Source organism: Crocodylus siamensis, chromosome 4, assembly GCF_052110815.1.
Source record: "Crocodylus siamensis isolate JL-2025a chromosome 4, ASM5211081v1, whole genome shotgun sequence".
Taxonomy (NCBI): domain Eukaryota; kingdom Metazoa; phylum Chordata; order Crocodylia; family Crocodylidae; genus Crocodylus; species Crocodylus siamensis.
This window is the reverse complement of record NC_143398.1, coordinates 28902606-28926382: the sequence shown is the minus strand read 5'-3', so window position 1 is coordinate 28926382 and position 23777 is coordinate 28902606. Positions and strand designations below refer to the sequence as shown.

The following is a 23777-nucleotide window of genomic DNA, read 5'->3' as shown; positions in this document are numbered from 1 at the left end:
CTCCAAGCTGTTCCTGAGCCTCAGCTCTGCCGGCTGATGTCTCTCTCACAGCTGCCAGCAGCAAATTACTGCTTCACCCTATATATATCTTGGGTCTCAAAATGGCGACTGTACTCAAGCACCTGGCTGCTGCCTGCTCCAGCCCTTGAAGTGGCTGGCATCAACAGTGCCCTGCCACACCCAGTAACCTACAGTAATTATGTGATTTACAGAGAAGTTTTTAAAGTATCTTACATGTCTATGAAGATGAAGAGAAACTGCTTTTGGCAGAATATATGTATTTTATAGGGTCAGATGTGTATTTCAGGGGCTCAGTGTATGCACAAAGTCCCTCACAAATTTTACTGCATTGACACAGTCATATATTGTGCCAATCTTCATGGAGCAAAGAGTGCTAATTTGTGAAGGATAGGTTCTGTCACCTGCACTTAGGCTGAGCAGCACTTCACTTAGCAAGCTGTTTCAGGGAAGAAAATGGGACTGCTGCTAGACAAGGATGCTTTTCAGTGTGAATACAGGTAGCACAATTTAATATTATTGTGTGTTCAGTAATGGAGTACAGTGTCTGGACTCTAAATACAAAATAAACCATCACTGAAATGCAATATATGCAAATTTATACTGTAAACAATTTGGGGGGATTTGGGGTGTACATAGGTCTGAAGTGTGGGTGAAAAAAGGACTACTAGACTGAGAGAGGGGAGTGTGCAAATGGATGTAGAGTCTTGGGAGGGGAAAGATGAATGAACTTGTAATAGAGAGATATTGTAGCTATACTGGTCCAGAAGAAAGGCCTGCGGAAGGGTATTTGGTACCTGAAAGCTTGTCTGTATCCCTCCCAACTATACAGTTGGTCTGATAAAAGGTATTCAAAATAAATGCCTCTAATAAATAGGGAGTCACATAAAAGATACCATCCACAATAAATGTCTCTAATAAATAGGGAGTCAGAATAAAGCTAGACAGCTATAAAGGGGCAGGAGGAGGAGGGCCCACAACCACTAACAGTACAATAATGAAAATATTTTAGAACATGAGCAACACAACCCTAAACAAAGCAGTTTTCAGTGGTCCAGTCTTGTGGTGATGAGTGCATCAATTGTGCTATCCTGTTCTTTCTCTGAAAGAATGGGCATCATTTCCATGCAATCGCGTGGTAGAAAAGGTACTGCTTCCATTTTTTGCTGTCTCATTATCAAAGAACAGGGAAGAAACCAGTAACACCTGATACCTGGACATAATTTTTAAAATAAAAGTACTAATACTTCTACTGGAGGGTGTAGGCAGAGGTTGGCTATTTCCTTAGCTCAAAGCATTTCTCTTTCTACGAACATCACAGTTGGGATGAGTCTCATCCAGGAACTTGTCCTATGCAGCAGTTATGTCACATGTGTAAAGATGTTTGTTGTATACACTGGAAAGGAAATGTGCAGTTGGATGTCATCAGGGTGTTCATGGCAGCACACAGCTTCTTCCCAACATTTCATATATATTTAAAAGAAAAGCAGGAAAGGCTGATCCTGCAAGATCAGTGAGGGACTCAAGGATGAAGAGCAACTGCCCATTATTGTTCTTTGGCATATGGTAAAAAGGAAAGGTCAGTGTAGTGCTACACCATTCACACCAGGGAGGTCTTAATAGGGAGATTAGCAGCATCTCATAATGAATTGGGTCAAACCTGGGTCAAGGTATATGAATATCAAAGATTAGCTCTGAATGTAATTATAAGGAGGTTATCATTCACTGCCAGTGAATTCTTCTCCTGGCCCAAGCTGAACCCTGAGTGTAAGGAGAATTTTACTTTTACAGTGAGTTGGCTAGGTCTGGTACTTTTATAGCGTTTTGAAGTTTTTGACCCTGCACTGAAAAACGCTTTTTGGCTGTCTCAAACTTTTACGCATGTGCTAAATTCAGTTAAAATGAAGTATTTACCAAAAAAAATGCTGTTAGACTATTCAGCAAATCAAGAGGGATAACACACATCTAAGGAATGGATAAAGACCCTGTGTGTAAGAGTTTGTCTTTCTTATCTTTAGTGACTAATCAGAAGTATCCTATTAGAAGTATAGGAAGGATTCTCCATTCTGTATATTGACTTGGTGTGCAGATGTTTTGTTTTTCTCTGTTACATGTGCAATTTTACAAAACAGAGACTAATATTAGTAGTTTTGTCTTAATTTGGCCCAATTTCCAGTTTTCTGATCGACTGTTCTGATCAGTGCAGCCTCCAAGTCCATGCAGAGGCATTAAACTTCTCTGGTTTTTACCAATTTCTTCCTTTTAGATTATAAATGTCACACTTTTTCCAGTTCCTGCTGCTTTATTTGTTGTTTCCAGTTTGTTTGTTTGTTTATTTTGCAGAATTTTGACTCTGCTCTGCCCACTGAGACTGGGTCCATAGCTGGCAGTTAATGAGCTTTTTTGACCACTGAAGCAATGAAGTATTGCCTGGGAATCTGAGGGCTTTTTTTCCTTTCATGCATTAGATTGTTGAGCCGAGGCCAGCAGGTTAATGAAAGGGTTCTCTGAACCTGGCTAGCTTCCTAATGAGACTGAGTGCGTTTGAACCAAAAGGGCACGACTGACTTCCAGCATATGCGGTGGACTCTGCACATTGGTCCATTTTCCGCTAATTATTACTGTAGCCAAAAAGAAAATTATGAAATCAAAAATTTGTTTGAAAGACTATAAACATGATATATTCTACTCTGAAACACAACAGAGAAATTTCTGGGCTAAATAAGCAAATGAAAAACTTAGAAAAATACTGAGTTTGAAAAATAACTAGGAAACAGATTCTTTTTAACCTTTAACCACTCAAAATTGTCCATAAATCATTAGCTACTGATTAACACTAACACGAGGGTAGCTTTTTGTAAAGCAAGGAGAAACTTGGAAACATTGAGAGAAAACTGCTGGCATTGGTTTTGGAATGGCATTTCTTTTTAAAAAATTACACTAATTGTAGAAGCAAACAAGCTAAGCTCTGTATATTAAGCCCTGACACTAGAAAGAACTTTGATAAAAGACCAGCCTTGCAACTTAAAGTTTTTTTAATACATTTGCTTTTTGTGTAGTGATTTAAGCCAAGGGAATTGTTTGCAATATGCAGCTTAATATCTGTCCCCTGAGAAAAATGGGTTCCTTCCTGCCATGCATACCTACGTTTGTTGTGTCTCATTTTCAAGGGTACCCTTTTCTTGTTTTCAAACTGTTAGTCGCGTCTGTGGTTTGCTATAAAGTTGTTTCCTATTTTATCAATTGCTTCAACAGAAACAAAGAGACTGGAGCAAACTAAACTATTAATCATGGAGTTTTTAAGGTAGAAATAGGCCTGGTTAGAATTCAAGAGATAGCTGTGAAATTGGAGGAGTATTAGATCCATTGAGAAATATATTTTATTATATGAATATATTTGTAAAAAAGAAAGAAATAAAGTAGCCACTTTTGCTCAAAAATTTGCACTTGGAATTTTGAGGAAATAGCTACAGGAGGAGATGATGTTGGGCCTTGGCTTATAGGGCCACTATAAGTAGAACTGGAGCTAGTGTGCCAAGTAGAGTATAAGGGAGGGGCAGGCGCTGCCCAGGGGGAGCAAGGGCAGGGGCAGGGGCATGGGACGGAGGTGTGGCTCATTGAGGGGGGAGCCGGCTCCCACCGCTGCTTGTACCCTGGGAGGTTGGGGTGGGGAGGGTGTGCCCCCTAGATCTGTGCTGGAGATGGCGCTGCTGGCTCTTCTTGGTGGGAGCTGTGCTCAGAGTGGGCACCAGTGATGCTGGGAGGGGGCTGCATCCATCCCAAATTTCACCACAGCTCCATTCCCAGCACCGCTGCCAGGCTCCCAGTGCAGCCTCAGTTCTTCCCAGCACATGGGTGGAGGGGGGACATGGAGCTGAGCTGTGCCTAATGGTGCAGGGCTGGGAGTGGAACTGCAGTGAAATTTGGGGTGAATGCAGCCCCTCCCAGTGCTGCTGGTGCCAGATCCGAGTCCAGCCCCCACTGAGAAGAGAGCGTCAGCTCCAGCCTGTCTGCCTGCCTCATGCAAATCCAAGGGGCACACCCCTTCAACCCATGCCCACCTGGCATGCAAGCAGTGGCAGGAGCTGCCCCCCCCCATGAGCTATGCCTGAGTTCCACACCCCCACTCAGGCAGCACCTGCCCCCCCCCTCCTCACTGTGGGGGCATTGTTCTGCCCCCCACACACTTTCCCTCAACCCTCCCCTTCCACCAGAACAGACTTATCACCTGGAGGCAGTTGTATCAGATCGCTATTGGTATCAGCCTCCAAAATCTTTATTGGTGCATCCCTACTCTGAAGTCATTCTTTGGAAGGCAGCAAGCAAGTATGGCTTTTGATACTGTATAGTATTCTAGAATATGGGGAACAAAGACTTTGAAGGGATTTTGTTTATAATGGGCATGTCTACATGTGGACTTTCCTGCACATTAGATTCATTGTTCCTGGTCAGCCCAGGCAGCAGGGAGCCATAACTCCTGCTCAGTTTAATCCCAAGCTCCGGTGGGCAAGGGGAAAAGCTTCTCCACCCCCTGGAGTTTGGGACTAAGCCCCAAGCTCCACACCACCCAGACCTTGGGACTAAGCCCCATGCCACCTGCCAGCTATGGCTGCCCCCAGTGTCCCCTGCCAACCTGGGGCTGGCACCTGGGCAGCTGTGGCTAGAGCTCCCCCTGGCTGCTGCGGGGGGCAACCCTGGACTACACTGCTTCATAGGGCGCATCCAGACGAGTGCAGTCATGTGTTATGTGGCATCGCAAACATGTTTGCAGCATCACATACTGCACAGTCCGGTGTTCTCCATACTGTAAGGACATGTTGCCCAAGCGTGTGCTGCTCGTTTTTTTTTTTCCCCCATGGGTTTTTTGACCCTGGGATATCCAGGGGTCAAAACAACCTGTGGGAAAAAAAAATGGAGCAGTGCGCACTGCTGAAAAGGGCTGTCCGGAGCCACACTGCAGCTGTCAGCCAGATTCCATGCAGTGGGTTTGCCATGGAGGTCTCAGGAGGTGCCCAGAACCACAGGTAAGGCTTTTAGGGCCAGCACAGTGTTGGGCCCAGCCTCCCTTACTGCCCCCCTGGGTAACTTGCCACGTGCCAAAGTGCATGTAGCATGGGCATTCCCCAGGAACAAGTAGCAGCAGCACAAGGTGCGCTGCTGCTAGGTGTCCCCAGGGAACCAAATGTCTAGGCACATCTGAATGTACCCATAGGGTGCAATTTTCTCTTGACCCAGGTACACATGTAGATGTGCACTTGGGAGTAGTTTACTGTTTATTAATTTACTGCAGTAAATTCATACATATTAAATGCACATGTAGATGCACCCAATTATGATAGTGCTCCTGCCTGACTTCAGACTAACATGGCTAACTAGCACTCTGCAAAGTCAGCTTAGCTTTGCAGGACCAGGAAGAATTAACTTAATTTGTAGCTTGCATATGTTTTTCCCCTTATTTAAACCTCCTAGCACTTCTCACTTTGAAGTGTGTTGTCCTTGATGTTTGAATTTCAACCTATTTCCAGGCAAACGCTATGTGAAAAAGCAGCATTTAGGGATAGACAGTGAGAGGTAATTTTGGAGTTCCATAAGCAGGAACTTAGTTACATGCCTTCTGTTCACTTTAATGGGAGTCATGCTGGTAAATTCCTGTGCGCTGTACTGAATTTTCACTCATGAATGCAGAATTACTATATGGCAAAGCTAATGAAGCTTGGCTTTCAGGTAGCATGATTTTTACTGGAATGGATTTGGAAAGGAAGAAAGGGTAATCAAGCACCCAATTCCTATCAAAAGTCAGTTGGAGCAAGGCACTTCTCTCTCAGCCATGTCCTTGAAAATCTCCCTCAGAGAATAACAATATGGATATTGTTATTTTGTCCTGAAACCTTTCTTCTGTAAGAGTTTGATCCTGCTCTTGTTGCAGTCCATGGTCAAAGAGCAGATGTTTTCTACGAAAGCAAAGATCCTGCCCTAAATAGCTATTCATAACTTTTTGTTTTAAACCCTTGTAGGAGTGATTCAATTATTCTATTATCTAAAGAATATGGGACTGGATTACCAGTCTGCCCCCCTGCTATCACAGGTAACAAACAGCAGCATATAATTCCTTTCATAAACTGATCAAATCCCACCTAAAAAACTAGTCAGTTTTTTGCCCCCATTACACTTATCAGGAGGTTGTTCTAGAACCCCAGTCCTCAGAAGATTAGAAATCTTTTTCTGATTTTCAGATTTAATTTATATATTTTCATTCTTGTGCTAATGCTGTCCTTCAGTTTAAATACCTCTTCTCCTTCACTACCATTTATGACCCTGATTTTCATTATATTATTATATCTTTTCTCAGTCTTTGTTTGCTAAACTAAACAAGCCAAGCTGTTTCATTCTTCTAACATAAGCTGTCCCTTCTCCTAATCATCTGAGTAGCATTTCTCTGTATCTGTTCCAGTCTGAGTTCACCTTTCATGAAGAAGAGTGAACAGGATTCTACATGGGTATCCAAAGGAGGTCTCACCAGTGCCTTTTACCATGTCCTTTATATATTCTACCTACCAGAAACACATCGTGGTGGGAATCTATTACAGGCCTCCCACCCAAGAAGAGGAGTGCAATCAGGCATTCTATGGAGAGCTGATTGAGGCAGCTTGCACTAGAGACATGATTGTCATGGGTGACTTCAACTACTTTGACATCTGTTGGGAGGACCACTGGGCCCCCTCCAACAGGTCAGCCAACTTTCTGACAACAATAGATATCTGTTTCTGACACAGGTTGTGGAAGGGCCTACTATTGGTAAGGCCACTCTGAATTTAGTGCTGACCAAGGGGGAGGACATCATAGGCAACCTGGGGATTGATGGTACTCTGGGCAACAGTGATCACAATCTGATACATTTCACCATCCACCGTAAGACTGGGAAATCAGTCAGCAGAGCAGAAATCCTGGATTTCAGGAAGGCAGATTTTGGCAAACTCAAGTGGCTATTTGGAGAGGCCCTCTGTGACCAGCAATTGGACAGTTTGGAAGTCCAGGAACAGTGGTGCTTCCTTAAGGACGCAATTCTCACAGCTCAAAAACAGGCCATCCCCATGCAGACACAAAGCAGGAAAGGAACCAAGAGACCTGCCTGGCTCAATAAGGACATTATGGAGCTGTTTAAAAAGAAAGAAGAAGCATATAAGCAATAGAGAAATGGATCAACAACCAGAGAGGAATACACCTGCCCCTGGGGCGGGGGGCTGGACTCGATGATCCTCCCTTCCAGCCCAAATGTCTATGAAATCTATGAAACCTGTATCGCCGGGGCCTGCAGATATGAGACACGGAGAGCTAAGGCAGGCATGGAAATCAAGCTGGCAACTGGCATAAAAGACAACAAAAAGTCCTTCTACAGATACATAGGGAGCAAGGAAAAGGAAAACAAAAAAGAAATCAGGATCCACTATGGGACCCCTACTGAATGCTCAGGGGCAGCCCACAATTGATGCCCACGAAAAAGCAGAACTCCTAAATACATACTTCACATCAGTATTCCTGAAATCACATGGGAGCTGTTCACCTGACCAGAGGCTCAGAGAACATGGGGAAGACAACAGACTACATGAAATCATTCCTGAACAGGTGAGGAATCTCCTACAATACGACGCTTTCAAGTCTGCTGGGCCAGACGACCTGCACCCAAGAGTCCTGAAAGAACTGGATGAGCTTATAGCAGCACTACTGGCCAAGCTGTTTGAAGAGTCATGGAACTCAGGAGTGGTCCCAGATGACTGGAAGAGGGCCAATATGGTGCTCATCTTTAAGAAAGGGAAGAGGGATAACCCAGTAAACTACAGACTAGTCAGCCTGACTTTGGTTCTGGGTAAAATCTTTGAAAAATGTGTTAAGGAAGCCATCAATTACAAGCTGGTAACTGATGGAGTGTTAAGAACCAACCAGCACAGCTTTGTAGAGGGTGGATCATACCTGACTAGCCCAGTGTCCTTCTACAACCAGGTAACTAGCCATCTGAATGAGGGACATGAGGTTGACATCATTTATTTAGATTTCAGTAAAGCCTTTGATTCAGTTTCCCACAAGATGCTCTCAAACAAACCGGAGGGTACTGGGCTGGACCAGTCTACAATGAGGTGGGTGGACAACTGGCTTAGAAGCCACTCCCAGAAAGTTCTAATTAATGAGATGGCCTCATCCTGGAGGGCCATCTCCAGTGGTGTCTCCCAGAGATCAGTGCTTGGATGCATGCTGTTTAATATATTAATGACCTGGATGAGGGGATGGAAGGCTCAATGATTAAGTTCGTGGATGATACCAACTTGTGGGGAAATGCAGACACATCAGAGGTTAGGGTAAAGATCCAGGATGACCTTGACAGACTGGATTCATGGGCAGAATGGAATCAGATGAGGTTTAACAAGGAGAAGTACAAGGTCCTTCATCTGAGTAGGAGGGACCCTCATCATAACTACACAATTGGTGGTGGTCCACTGGCTGGCACAGCATCTGAACGAGACCTGGGGGTCATGATCAACCTGAAGATGAACATAAGCCAACAATGCGATGAGGTTGCCAGAAGGGGACATAGAACTCTGATGTGTATCAGCCGATGTGTGGCCAATAGATCCAGGAAGGTACTCCTACCCCTCTATTTGGTGTTCGTGAGGATCAGCTGGAATACTGTGTCCAGTTCTGGGTACCTGACTTCAAGAAGGATGTGGATCAACTTAAGAGGGTACAAAGAAGGGCCACCTGTATGGTTAAGGCAATGGAGGGATACGCCCTATGGGGAGAGACTCTGGGAATTGGGCCTGTTCAGTCTGAGTAAGAGAAGGCTGAGAGGTGACTTGATAGCCACCTACAAGTACATCGGGGTGAACAACAAGATCTAAGGGAGCAACTCTTCAGGAAGGACAAGGACCAATGGCCAATAGAGAGTAAATTAAGGCTAGACATAAGAAAAAACTTTCTCTGAAAGGGTCACCAGAATCTGGAACATTCCCAGCAGGGGTGGTGCAGTCACCCTCCTTGGAGGTATTCAAGATGAGGCTGGGTAGGCATCTTGTTGAACTCACCTGAGCTAGGTCTCATGGCAGCCCGCCTTCCTGTCTCTATGGGAAATCTACCCAGCCTCCTGTGTCAAAACTTTGTTTTTCTATGAACTGGTGGTAAATGTGGGATGCTGCCCATTACATGCCCCAATGCCAGGGGGCGCTATCTGCAGCTCCGTCCTCCCCTATACCACAGCCCATGCCTCGCAGATGGCTTTACAGTTCTTAGCGTCACCAGCCCCAAACTGGGCCCATCATCCTCCAGTCCAGACCCCAACTGGATCCTCCAATCAGGTGGCCTACTCCGCCCTAATTCTGGGCTACATAGCTCCTGTATTCTTCCCCACCTCGGGCATGCCCCCCCTCCCTCGGGACCATTGGCCCTGGCCTCTCCTCCAAGGCCAGTCAGAACCCCAGGCCCTTGGCTCTGGGCATCCCTCGTGGTGGGCCCCTTTTTGAGTGCCATTCTGATCTGTTGCTCTGTTTTTGGCTTCCTACCCTGTGTTCCCTTCCTAATCCAATTCTCTTCTTTCTGCTTCTTGCCCTATATGCTGTTTGCTGTCTCTTGTCCTCAGTCTCCTACTGAGACTGAGGACAAGAGGCTGAGGACCCCACACAGAGGCTGCCTGTGCCATTTGTGACATGCAGGTTGGCCATGCCTATATTAACTAATTGCAAGATCAGTTAATACACCAACCTTTTTCCTGCTCCTCAGCAATTTCCAGCTAACAAGCTCCCATTTTATAGCAGAGATTCTTCTTGTTAGTCCATAAATGGATGATATTGCATTTTATATTATTACATTTCATCCCATTTCTATTACTCAAGTCCCAAGATCATTTAATTCTTTCTGTCTGGAATTCCAATCCTCCTGTTTCACTGACAGTACCTCCTAACTCTGTGTTATCATGAGGGATCTGGTTTTTTCATTCACCACAGAAAAACACGGATGGGATGCACCCGAGGGTGCTGAGAGAGTTGACTAATGTGATTGCAGAGCCACTGGCTATCATTTTTTAAAACTCGTGGCTATCAGAAGAGGTCCCAAATGATTTTTTGCCCTTTTCCAAATGATTGGAAAAGGGCACAAAAATAGTGCCATATTTAAGAAAGGGAAAAAGGAGGATCCAGGGAACTACAAACCAGTCAGCTTCACCTCAGTCCCTGGAAAAATCATGGAGCAGATCCTCAAGGAATCCATTTCTAAGCACTTGGAGGAGGAAAAGGTGATTACAAACAGTCAGCATGAATTCACCAGGGGCAAGTCATGCCTGACCAACCTGAGTGCCTTCTACAATGAGATGACTGGCTCTGTGGATGTGGGAAGACTGATGGATGTGGTGTACCTTGATTGTAGCAAGGCTTTTGATATGGTCTCCCACAACATTCTCCCAGGAAAGTTAAGGAAGTATGGGTGGGATGAATAGACTGTAAGGTGGATAGAAAACTGGATGGAGGGTTCAGAGGGTAGTAATCAATGGCTTGTTGTCTAGTTGGCAGCCAGTATCCAGTGGAGTGCCCCAGGGATCAGTCTTGTTTTGTTCAATATCTTTATCAACAACCTGGAAGATGGCATAGAGCAGGGGTGGGCAGTTATTTCGGGTAGAGGGCCATATACCCAGTTTTGGCAGGCTGTTGAGGGCCACATGGGTAGCCCTGCTCCCTTACAGGTGCCCCGCCCCCTGGTCACCAACTTGAGATCAATGTCCCAGTGTCTTGGGACTAATGTCCCAAGGCCAGCACCAGTGGAGAACAAAGCAGGTCACAGGCTGGCAGGGGTCTGTGGAGCCAGGCTGGGCTGCATTAGCAGGGAGAGGGGAGAGCTGGCCTGGCTCCATAGAGCCCCTGCTGGCTGGGACCCCATGCTCCTGCCACCCTGCTCTGGACCCTGCCGGCACTGGCCCTGGGACACTGGTGTGGGCCCCGTGTTCCCACTGGCTCTTGTGCCCACTCACTCCCAGTGCCCCCCAGCCCAGCAATACAGGCGGGCACAGCCCCGACCACCTGCTCACTGGCAGGGACGAAGCTGGTGCTGAGCGCGGGGAAAAGTGGCCCCTCACCTGCCCTGTGGCCAGCACCCTGCACTGCAGCTGCTTGAAGCCCATGCAGGGCTGCCTGTGCCTGCTCTGGACAGCCCCACATGGGCTGTGAGCAGCTGCAGTGTGGGGCACCGGCCGTGACCTGGGGGAGGGGCCATTTTCCTCCGCACCCGTAAGGAGCCTGGGGAAAAGCAGCCGCTCCCCCACCCCATGGCTGGAGCTCCCTGCTGCAGCCAGTCGCAGCCCATGCGGGGCTGTCTGGAGCAGGCACAGGCAGCCGCAGGAGGGGTGCGAGTGGCTGCAGCACAGGGCATCAGGCATGAGGTGGGTGTGGGGCCACTTTGCCCCGTCCACACTCAGCTTTTCCCCGGGCCTCTTTTCCCTGGCTTCCTTCCCTGCCCAGGGTCCTCCCCTGCCCTCCCCCCCCCCCCACTTCCCACTTCGCTGGGGTTCTGGCACCACCAGGCAGCCATGTGCTCCCAGGCCAGAAGCCCCAGCTGGGGCTTCCAGCTGGGGGGGTGGGGCCAGGCAGGCCCTGCTGTTATGGGAGCCCACCAGGCTTCCCCTGGATCCTACTTTCATTGGCTCCTGTCATTTTTGACAGGAACCAAGGATAGATAAATGTTAATTTTCTAGTTTTTTTAGGGGCCTCACAGGCTGGATAGAATAGCCTCATGGGCTGGATCTGGCCCATGGGCCATATTTTGCCCACCCCAGTATAGAGTGCACCCTCAGCAAGTTTTGAGATGACACCAAGCTGGGGATAGTAGTAGATACACTGAAGGGTAGGGCTAGGATTCAGAGTGACCTAGGCAAATTGGAGGTTTGGACCAAAAGAAATCTCATGAGGTTCCTCTACACCTCCAAGACCCCAGCTGACTTCCTGCCCTTTGAGTGGGGGGCTGGTCTCGATGATCTCTTGAGGTCCCTTCCAGCTCTGATGTCTATGAAATCTATGAAAGTGCAAAGTCCTGTGCTTAGGACCAAACAATCCCATGTACTAGTACAGACTGGGAACTGACTGGCTGGGTATCAGCTTTGCAGAAAATGACCTGAGGGTTACTGTGGAGAATAAGCTGAATATGAGCTAACAGTGTGCCCTTGTTGCCAAGAAGGCTAACGCTATACTGTTCTGCATTGGTAAGAGTGTTGCCAGTAGGTCAAGGGAAGTGATTATTCACCTCTATTGAGCACTGGTGAGGCCACCAGTGGGTGAGGAGGGTCATCACACAGGGGGCACCACGTTCATATGTGTACACACACATGCAAGTGGCAGCCAGGCAGCATGAAGAGCAGCTCACGCTCTTACACAGGTTAATCTGTGAGGAGAGGGCAGGAGAGGGGCCTTGAGGCCTCTATATTAAGCAAGCGAGGGAGGGAGGGAGGGAGTGTCACAGGCCAGCTGGGCACTGTGAGTGTATCAGTTTTATCACAGGCAAACTGGGCTGTTTGATTCAGTTTTGGATCAAGGAGGCAAAGTTGGGAGTGAAGGCAAATTTATTATAGCTTACATACACACAACAGTTAACAGAAAGATAAATGCAATAAGAAGATAATGCAGTATTAAAGAGCTAATAGTAAATAACAGATAACAGCAACAGATAGATCAATTCTGTCGCAGGCGAAATGGGCACTGCGAGGGTATTAGCCACTGGGCTGTTCAAAACAACAGATAGACAGACATGGATTGGCAACTTATCGATAGTCCCTCAATAGGTGCGCGTCAAGTGATTCCAGCGAAGTCAGGCATCCCCAATCAACGCTGTCAGAGGGTTTACTGGGAAGGTCCCTTGATCAGGATGTGATACTCACTCACACCGGAAGTCTGGGGTCCAGGCGTTGAACAGAAATGATCATTCTGTTCCCTCCTTCCTGTGATCACCTGATGCATGCGCTTTTTATACCTAGTTTTATGCTAGTATGTTAGCTTTAGAGGCACTCGCAATGTTACCCTATAGCTGTTACCCTATGGGATTGAAAGGTGTTAAAATTATCATAAAAGGTTACTACCCAGACTTGGGTTTATCCAATAAGCAAATTATGATGCAGCACCTTTAGGTTTGAAATTGACATTGCTCCGCCTAAGCCCCGACCCCTTTTAGGTTTCATTTGAATATGTTTTCTTGGGATGTGTTTTCCTGGAATGTGTTGTGTGTGCCAGGCAGTTGGATCCAGTTTTATCATCAAGGCTGAACCCTGAGCAAAAAACTGATAGGTCTCCTAATCTTGCAGCTACAGCTTTGCGTAAAGGGCCCAGTCAATTCCACGAACAGTTAATTTATCATTTTGGTTAAACTTATGACAGACAAGTTAATTTGCAGTTTACAAACCTACAAGCTTTATATTAACTAATATTACCAGTTCAGGCAAAATACCAAATGCCTCCAAGAAGCACATATTTATTGCTTATTTATCCCTCTGCTTCTAGCCATCACAAGGGAGGGACAAAGTTGGGTATGGCTGGGGTAGTGCATGAGGGTGGGGCTTGGGGTCTGGGGCCAGAGTGGGAATGCTTGGCTACAGGGCCCCAGCAGTGAGTGGGGCCGAACTGTGGGAGGTTTGTCTGGGGTTGGGGCCGGGGCTTGCTCCCTGCCATTGCATGCACTCCCAGGGGGAGCTTGGCAGGGCATATGCCCCCCAGAATTGTGCATGGGGTGCGGGCAGATGTGGGCTGGCAGATGTGGGCTCAGGTCTCCCCACACTGATGCTCTCCCCCGGGGCCTCTGCGGCCCAGCAGTCAGGACCCAGCACAGCAGGGCAGAGTGAGGCGGGGCAGGGAGGGTCAGTGCTGCTGCCGGGACCCCATGCCGATTTGTGCTCCCCTGCTGCTGCTGAGTGAGCAGGGGGTGCCTTATCATGGTAGCGTGGGGCACCTGATAGCAGCACCAAGCCACCCTGCTCCGACCTGCCCAGTTCTGCCCTGCCTTGCACAGAGGCCCCAGGGGGAGGGCAGCAGGGTGGGGAGACCTGGGCCCACAGCTGCCAGCCTGCATCCACATCTCCATTCCTGCCCCCCCCCCGATCTCTGCTCCAGTTGTGCCACTGGTTGGGGAGGGTAAGCTAGGCCCCACAACAGCAGCAGCTGCAACCTCCCACGAGCAGTAACCAGGTCTCTGATGCTGCTGAAGGCTGGCAGGAGGCTGAAGACTCGAGGCCCTGGCCTCGTAGCCCTGGCAGCTGGGGGCCCCCTCCATCAGGGCTGGAGGAGGCAGGGTGCTGTGAATGGGGAGTGAAGGGCACTGGCAGGGGCAGGGGCCTGTGGTTTGGGAGTGAGGGGCTCCAGCAGGGCCAGAGGTGTGTGGGAGTGAGAAGTACCAGCACCTCAGAGCCGAGGGGGTTGTGGTTTGGGTGTGAAGGGCACCAGCAGGTCTGGGGGGTTATGGGTAGGGAGTGAGGGGCACCGGCAGGGCCAGGGCAGCTGTGTGTTTAGGTAGTGAGGGGCACTGGCAGGGATAGGGAGCTGTGGTCAGGAGTGAGGGCACCAGCATAACTGGAGGGCTGTGGCTTGCAAGTGAGGTATAGTGGCATGGGCAAGGCACTGGCATATGAGGGCTGCTCAACACCACAGAGCAGCCGTGGGGGACAGCCGCAGCTGGACCCACACCCTGGTGAGTGAAGGGGGCAGGGGGAGCTCTGATTTTCCATGGTAAAAAAACCCAAGTCAAATGCCAAAATCTGTAGGTATTTCGAATTTATTTTATTATAGTGATTGAGCACTGATAGCCTTCCAGATTGTTTTAAAATTGTAAGTATATCAATAAAACATTGCATTTAACTGATACCAGTATACGTAGTGGTGTTTCATTTTAACTGCGTAAAAATATTTGGGGTTTGTTAAACTGAGAAGTTATAGGGATTTTATCATAGAATTTGCTGTTTTTAAACAGAGAAGACCAGGATCCCTGGTTATCATCAAATTTAATGAACACGCTCCTTCTTTTTGTGACAATGATATTTAACAATTTTATTTAACAATGATAATGTTAAATAAAATTAGTCTCAATTTTGACACTTGAGGTCTTCCCCCTCTAACTCTTTGTCAGAGATTTTGTCAGTTAAGATTTCTTTTGTACAATATGCCCCATGTCAGGGGCTGGGAAGGTGTATATTGGACTCAAATAAAAAAGTGCTACTCAAAAGAAAAAAACTTAATATCCCCTATCATCATTAAATCATCCACAGATTTCCTTTTTACACATTACTAGCAATACATTCTTAGAGAAAGTCAGGAGAACAAACAGGGCTTGAAATACGAGCAGGAAATTAATTGATTCAGAGTTTTTTGAGTTGGTGCTGGGAGGAAACACTTGAGGACCTTTTGGTGAAAGACAAGCTGCTATATTCATCAGCATAAGATCCCAAGCAGCACTGAGGTATAGCCCTCAAAACTGTAGCGTGTTTCCCGGAAGGCTAAGCCTGAGGGCAAAGACCCAGATCACAGTGGCAAGTCAATGTCTAAGGAAAGGCTGTAATCACCTAGTCAATGTAAGTGACAGAACCCGATCTTGGCCAGTGCAGGGCAGGTTGCAGTGCAGTAGAACCTCTAGATTGAAAGCTTGGTTAACACTGCCCAAGCATACACAGCTGAAGCAGCATTTTCTTTCTGACTCCCAATTCCTCTGATGCTGCCTGGGTATTAAACAAGAGATGCATTTTATTAAGGCATCCTGAACTGAAGGGTTAGCTAAGTCTTTCTTTCCCATGAGTAACAACAGTATCCAAAATGTTCGTTTTCTAGTATTTAAGGGCCTCACTGTCAGCAGGAGATTTATTTATTTATTCATTCATTGACTGGGAGCAGCTTCTAACCAAATTTTCAGCATTGCAGCTATGTGTGCTCCCAGTCATTTCCAAGTTAGATTGTTACATAGCCCAGGGAAAAACAAAACTTGCCTTAATATCACTTAATAGAGGTCAGAACCTTTATTTGAATAGCTGCCAAGCTATGTGATCACATCAGCCGTTGATAGGGGAAATGGAAAATGTACTCTAACTGGAATTGTTTGAAACTAGGAAACATTTTAAAAAATGGTTTTTTGCACGAGTATAATTAGCTTTGCCTCTGAAGCTGTAATTCTTTACAAGGATGAAATCAACCTTTAAGTATTTCAGCAAGTTTGTATTTGCAAAACCTGAAACAGACAGAATTGTGGTTTTTTTCTCCCCTTGCTTTGTCTTAGTTTTTGGTGAAAATAAAGAATTCAGAATTGCACAGTGCTGCAAGGTAAATGACTAAAAGTTCTGAAAAGAAGCTGAAGCAGAGGCTGAATGTGTCGTTACTACTAGTAAGCAAAGATCATAAAATAGCTCATAGCTTTTGAATTTCAGTTATGTAATGTGTCTGGGTTAGATCCTGTTCACTTTTCTCATATTAGTAGTTCCGCTGACCTCAGAGGGACACAAGTAAACCAAATAGGATCTGCCTTATGAATAAGACCTGCCTTATGAACTATGTATTACTTTAAATGTTCTCATAGATGCAAAAGCAGAAAATTATCTACTTTCAGCAGGTAAATATGAAAGATCTAATTCTTTCAATGAAATATGAAAGATCTAATTCTTTGTTTGCATCATTATTATGCCTTTTATAAACATTAAAGATGTAACTGTCAGAAGAATCTGTATCTCAAATCCTTTAGTTTCTGTATGGCAGCTTCTTTCTGCTGTTAATTACAAATGGAGTAAATCTGATATTGTAGTTAACAGAGTTGTACTGGGACAAAGGAAACTTTTGTAATTAGGATGTGAGGCTGGGATTTAAGAAGTTTGCATCCAGTTCTGATGTTGCCATAGACTTTTTTGGGACTTTGAATTCTTTTAATTTTTTTGTATATCCTTTCTTATTTTTTTTGTAAAATAAGGAAGATGCCACTCTGACCTCACAAGTGGGCTTTCAGGGTAAATTAAACAGCTCCCGGCCGGCCCCCAGCTGCTCTGGGAAATCCCCATCCAGTTCAAAGCTCACTGCCAGCTGCCCCAGAAGAGGGGGAGCTCTAAGCTAGCCCCCAGCGGTGATTCATTGCCCAATTGGGGCAGGGGTCTGGGAAACAGCTGTGGGGGAGAGGACACTTTCCCAGCCTCCTGCCCCAATCAGCTGATCAGGGCAAGGGGCTGGGAAACAGCTGCCCAGATGCAGGACAGCCTGTCCCACACCCAAGACCTCAGGTCTGACTTTGGTGCCCCCTACCAACTCAGGGTTGGCACCTGGGGGAGCCTAGAGCCGATCCTATATGGGAGCAGAACAGGGCCAGAGTAGCCCTTCCCTGAACTGCTCCTGTCCCAGTTGGCGCACGTATAGATATGCTCCCAGAGAAAGCTTACTGCATTATATTTGGCTACATTAATTACACATGTAGATGCACGCACTGCGTAAACAATTATTAGAATACAACTTGAGCTGTGATCTTCCCACTTCATATAGTTGAAAAAAGATGTTTGAAGTGATTTGAGGCAATTCACTTTATCCAGAGAAAGGAAGCCAAGCTGCACATCTGTTTTTCAAGTTCAAATCAAGGGTAAAAATCATTCCATTGTTCATCTGGAAGCTTATTAACATTCTCTGAAATCAGCCATTGGGTTTCCTTTTGAATAGCTGACCTGGAAGAGATACCCCTTAATTCATGTTTGTGTACCCTATCTGAGTAATCTCAAAAGAATGTGAAGAATGTCGCTTTGTGAGTGAATTGGCACTGTATGTATTCCTTTGTGTGTCTAGCATTATTTACAAGTGTGTCATTTATTGTTTGAAGCCTAACATTGGAAGATTAGGAATTCCTCATGGGCCTTCTGGAGAAAAGGTGGCAGTAGTGACAGTGGATGACTGTGACACTGCAGTGGCTGTGCGCTTTGGAAGTCTCATTGGCAACTACACATGTGCTGCACAAGGGACTCAGACTGGCTCAAAGAAGTAAGGGTATTTTACATATATTTTCTTTTCATTTTTACCATTAAGGGAAATTGAGTCCATATAGCAAAGAACCTATAAGAAAGCAAACTGGCCACCTTTAAACTGGCAAGGTGGAATTCAGTGCCAGTGCTTGTAACTGGGAGGGGTAAGGTGAACTGCTCGTAAGCAGACCTATGCCTAAATTAACTGCAATGAAAGGGATCTAAGAATTAATGAAGAAAGCTCAGTGAAAACATCTGTGCTATGTACAGTGTGGTTAGAAAAGCAAGTACAATGTTAAGCTTAAATAAGAAAGGGACAAAAATGGTTAAAATATTGTATCATCATTTAAAATCATACCATCCGAAAAGGATGTAGCAAGAGAGAAGGGAAAAGCAATGAGACACCTAAACAGGCTTCTCTAAAAGGGAAGATCGTAAGCTCTGCACTGTTTCATTTAAAGAACCGAATAACAAATAACATGGTAGATATAAAATAATGAATAATACAGAAAAAGCCAATCAGATTATCCTTTCTTATAAACAAGAGCAAGGGGGCACTCACTGAAATTAAGGCTCATTTAAATGTAAAAATAATCTGTATCTTATTTCTTTATTCTTATTTCTTTAGGTCTTTGGACCTCACTGGCCCCCTCCTTCTTGGGGGTGTCCCAAACCTACCAGAAGATTTTCCTGTACATAACAGACAGTTTGTTGGGTGCATGAGGAACCTCTCCATTGACAGCAAGCCAATCGACATGGCTGGTTTCATAGCCAATAACGGCACTCTGCCAGGTATAAGCTCCTGTTATTTGAAAATCCACAAGAAAAAGCTTTCAGTCACCCTGAGTATATAAGCACAAATTGAGAGCCAGATTTTCAAGAAAGGGTGCTATGCATGTGGCTGAAAACTGCAAGAACAGCCTTTTTACATGTAAGATTGATTTGACTGGCTGTGTGCAAGCTGGTGCAGATTGGCTAATTTTGCCTGCAAACAGTGGGTAGGCATCTGCAGGAGCTGGGCATGGTATTTTTCATTTCAGCCAAAAAACTTCCTACAATTTGTGCTACCACCACTGCCCAGTGTCAGAGTTCTTCCTGCTCCGCTGAGCTGTGGAAGGGAAGTTTTGGGAGTGTGAGGAAGGAGCCCAGACCACCTAGTGCAGAATAGATTGGATGGGGATGGAAAAAGAAGGAAACCCCTTTTCTGTCTTCAGTGCCAGCCCCTCTGCTTGTCTTTCTGAGAGGAGTATAACAGCCACAGAAGCTGCTGCACTCCTAAGGTTGCATCAGCCACTTGTTGAACTGTCCTCAGCTTTGGTCACTGTGCACATTACCCTGTTTACTTGAGCTAGGTAATTTTAATTCTTGTACCAAAGACACACATAGTACCTTTGAGTGTATGGAGCACTTGAAGGATGAAGTGGCACTTAAGAGGTGCACAGAGCTTATTTGGACTCCCTGCATTGACAAGAATCTTTTTCAGGAATTTGTGCAGAGAATTTAGCCCTGAGTGAACCCTGAAGCCATGTTTCATGCAAAGTAGTCATTGAGTGACATATTTAGCCTGCACTCAATCTGCTGTACCTGAATTTCCTTTAAGAACCCTCTATTTGTATATGTCTGAAGCACAGCAGTTGGATCACACTCAGCTCTGAAACTTTGTGTAATTGGGTCAAAAAAATGGAATAGTTTAGCCAGTTCTGAAAATTCAGTTCTTCTTTTAAAACAAATCCAGTAGCCACCAAACTAGAAATGCAGTGTGCACAGAATATGTTCATAGTTATCATGATTTTTCTAACCATTTTAAATGTAATATGGGTGAGTCTCCTGTCCTGCTGAATAGTGCTGGTAACTGCCTCAACAAGAGATGTGCTGGAGTCCAAGCTGACATGCCTGACTTCCTGTGCTGAAGAAGTCTGAAAGTGCTCTCTTCCGCAAATGAGGCAGTGCAGTAGGTTTCAGTATAATGTAAAAATGTCTCATTCCTTCTGTCACTGAGTGGAGATCTGGTTAAAGGATGAACTGTGGGGAAAGAGCTCCACATTAATCCTGTATGTGGACCATGAACTAAGGATGGACTTGCAGCCCTAACTGTGAATTGCTTAGCTTTTGCCAGTACAGTATAGTACAACTTTTAGTTTATAGCAATATTTTTTAAGCAAAATTGAATAAAGTAAGGTTTTTCTTTGGTTATTTTCTGATTTGGAAGCACTTTGGTACATGGTGTAATTCCACTGGGTTCTGTTGCATTAAATTAGTGTTTAACTTAGCACTTCAGCTGTATCTGTCTGGTTTCTTGGTCTCTCTTGACAATATGGACCCTCTCTCCTTTGTTTTACTGACCTGAGGGGCATTGAAAAAGAAGTGCTGTGCTGGTTTAGTGATTTCCTTTCTCTTTAGTACTGACAAACTTCCAGGTACCGTCTTGCAGGTACAGTCATTCAGAAGCTTGTTAGATTATTCAAAAACTTATGGTTAAAGCCACTTGAAGTGTTAGAAACTTTTGTGTAATACAAACACCATTCGAGACACACAAGCAGTGCATGGTTTGGTTGAGTAACTCCATTTTCTAAATTCCAGGCTGTGCAGCTCAGAAGAACTACTGTGAGAGTAGCTGGTGTCAGAATGGGGGAACATGTGTGAATAAATGGAATACCTATGCTTGTGAGTGCCCTCTGCGATATGGTGGGAAAAACTGTGAGCAAGGTATGGTATGCAAAGCTCCTATGGCATGTGTCTTTATGTTCACTAATAGGTTTTGTGCATTGTAATAATTAACTTCTCATAATGTATATGTCTTTTTGAGATGCTTTAGGGAGACAGGTAATAAAATGTTGTAGCTAAAAAATAAAATTCACCCATTGTATATTTAAAATAACTGTGTGTTCATCTACCTTTAAAGATTTCCTTGGAGTCTCAGAACAGCAAAGACTCCCTGTGCCTGAAGACAGGTGTTTGCACCTGAAAGCTTGCTAAGAACTTTTTTCCACCTATTCAGTTGGTTTAATAAAAGATGTCACATCTACTTAAAGAGCCTTGCCTGCCTGTATCCTTAGACCAGCATGGCTACAACCAAAACCCCAGCATCTACATTTAAAAATGGCAGTTGACTTATTGGGATTGACAGTAACAGCTTTTACCTTTATTTGCTTTCATTAGTGAATTTAGTTGACCATGTTTGGAGCTGTTTGTCTAATGTAGTAGAGCTATTTGTTGAAAATAGAAGAGCCTGATATGAATCCCATTAAATCACTGGCAAGACTCCCATTGTTTTTACTGGCCTTTGAGCTAGGCCCAAAACAAACAGGGGCTTAATCTCCACTTCTATGAGGGGAAAGCAGTGCCTCCTCAATATAAAAAAAAGTGACATTGGAGTTTACTTATTGCTGGAAAAAACTGCATGAAACTTGTTAAAAGGATATGAGGAAAAAAAACCATCAGGTGTGTTTTATAAACAAATGAAGAATTTTAATTTGGCTTTTTTCCTTGGAGAAGCTAGAAAGTTACTTCCTTAGGAAAACTGTAGGTGCAAACAAGGTTCCTTACAGCAGAGCTGGCATTATAGCTATGGGCTATACCAAAGGGCTATATAACCTACTCTTGGTTAGCACAGGTTGCTGATTCCTATTTATGCTCTGCCGGAGTTCTACAGGGAAAATCCCATTACAACTAGTCTGTGGAAATTTCCCTAGAAATAAAACATTACATTCTGGCTTTGTTTGTGGTCTAAATGAAAGTGCCTTCATTGAAATAAGTGGAATTATACTGCTGGTGTAACTGATCTACCAGTTCTATGGAATTCAAACAGTGATTTCCTTTGTTCAGTGTGGCTGAAGAAAGCTAAGTAGACTCTTGGTTGCAGATGACAGGAAGTAGATGTTAGGTTGACATCAGACGGTGGTCCTTGTCAATCAGTGGTTTTTAAGCTGTGTTCTGTAGAGCCCTGGGGTTCCACAATACGTCATCAGGGGTTCTGCAAAGAGATTGGAGGTAATAGCAGAGCAGGCCAGGAGTTGGTGTGCCGCCATTGCCAACCCAGGTCACCTGGCTTCATGTCAGCTCATAGGATAGGGTTAGTGGTTCCATGACAGAAGAAGAGATATGAAAGGGTTCTGTGACTTTACAAAGTTTGAAAACTGCTGCTCTAAATGAAAGACCTTATTAGTCCTGTGGTCTGATTCAGAAAGCTTTGTCAGTCAGGTGCTAGTGTTCGTGAGTAATCTACTGTTGAACAAACTAATCTGTCCAAAGAGAGCAAGGGCTCTGATGTTGCTGAAGTGGCTCTGATATTGCTCATAGTGGTATAAATGGAGATTAATTATATTGGAGGCAAGGGGCCTGGTTTCCTCATTACTTCCTCTTGATTTTTGAGTAGAGAGATCAAAATTGTCAAGTGCATTTTTTCTTGAGATATTTTATTTTAAACCAAGGACAAATGATCTAAGAAATAATATTTAATCATGTTTTAAAGCTTAACCATTATTTGGATTTTACCTGGTACATTTCATAATAAATACAATGCTATCCCCTGCTGCAAAATTCTCTCCAGTTATGAAGGTAGTGCAGACCTGAACTTTTATGCTTAAGCTGTAATGCTTATACTTGCCAAAAACTTTGTTGAAGATTGTTCTTCTCTTTATGGGCACCAGGTCACAAGCAAATTATTTCTTATAAAGGAACCGTGGAAATTTTTAGCAAATATGAAAAGAGATTTAAGGAGCCAAGAGATGAAGTTGGTAGGAACCAATGATGCTCAGCATTTTTTAAATTCAAACCACTTGTATAAGTGCCTATATATACCTTCTGAACCTAACAGCAGGCTTTGAAAATCTTCACATTAATGTTAAATCCTAGTTGGGATTAGCTGGCAGATGTGTTTTGAACAGTCCTTTTGTTAAGATTGCCTCTGTTTCCACCTCACTGGAAGTGTCTAAACATGCACCCTGCTGCGCAAGTAACTGCTGTTACTGTGCAGTCCTGGCAGTGTATGGCTTGTTTCTGACCCTACTGCGCAGTAGCAATGAGCTTGTTGCTACTGCACAGTAACTTCAGCGTCACAGTTCACGTCTGCCAATGCTATGTTGCTGTAGCTCATTGCTATGGCAGCCTAGCATTTCATGTAGATGTGCCCACAGAGAACCAATGTAATAAGGACTTTGCTTAGGCCAAGAATTTGTCCAGTTTGCCTGTAAAGTGGTAAGGACCTGGGCCATTTTTCTCTGTGTCCTTGTATGGTGCTCTCAGCATGGAACCTCCAGTTCTCATGGGCTCCTCTAGGCACTACCATAATACCAATAATAACTAATGACACCAAATAGTGATAAGTACCCCAAGGATCAAAAGGAGATAAAAGGTAAATGAAAGAAGAAACCCTTCTTTAACTCCCTGAATGAAAATTTAAAAGGAATGTTAGCAACTCATTTCTATCTGCCACCAATAGATAAAACCCCCATTTTCTCCAGAATTGGTTTATAATTAGTTTCTGAGAAACTTTAGTTAGGCAGATGAGACATAGAAATTAAAATATCAGAAAAGTAGCTTATGTATTGGTTACATTCCCCACCCACAGTTTCAGAATGTCACAGATTATTGTGTACTGATAGGTTACTGTGCAACTATCACAGCTTATTGTGTACTGGATTGTAGAAGTCAAGGATATTCTGGAGCCTTTGAAAGCTGGGGAGGAAAAAGTTAGAGGCATTTGACAACTGCGACAGTTGTCTCTCGCAGGCAGTTTGGGGTTTGTGCTGGACAATAATACACCTGGAAGTGTCTGCTAAAA

At 44.9% G+C, this 23777-nt stretch overlaps 1 protein-coding gene across 4 annotated transcripts in view; it reads left to right on the top strand.

Annotated features, from left to right (window-relative positions):
• The window catches only part of CELSR1 (cadherin EGF LAG seven-pass G-type receptor 1), a 263086-nt gene that overhangs the window by 181604 nt on the left and 57705 nt on the right, over nt 1-23777 (top strand). For all 4 annotated transcript variants that reach the window (XM_090042082.1, XM_090042084.1, XM_090042083.1 and 1 more), the window contains exons 6-8: nt 17857-18014; nt 18624-18787; nt 20576-20701. In XM_090042082.1, coding sequence (XP_089898208.1) covers nt 17857-18014; nt 18624-18787; nt 20576-20701 — 448 coding nt within the window. The remainder of the gene's footprint in view (nt 1-17856; nt 18015-18623; nt 18788-20575; nt 20702-23777) is intronic.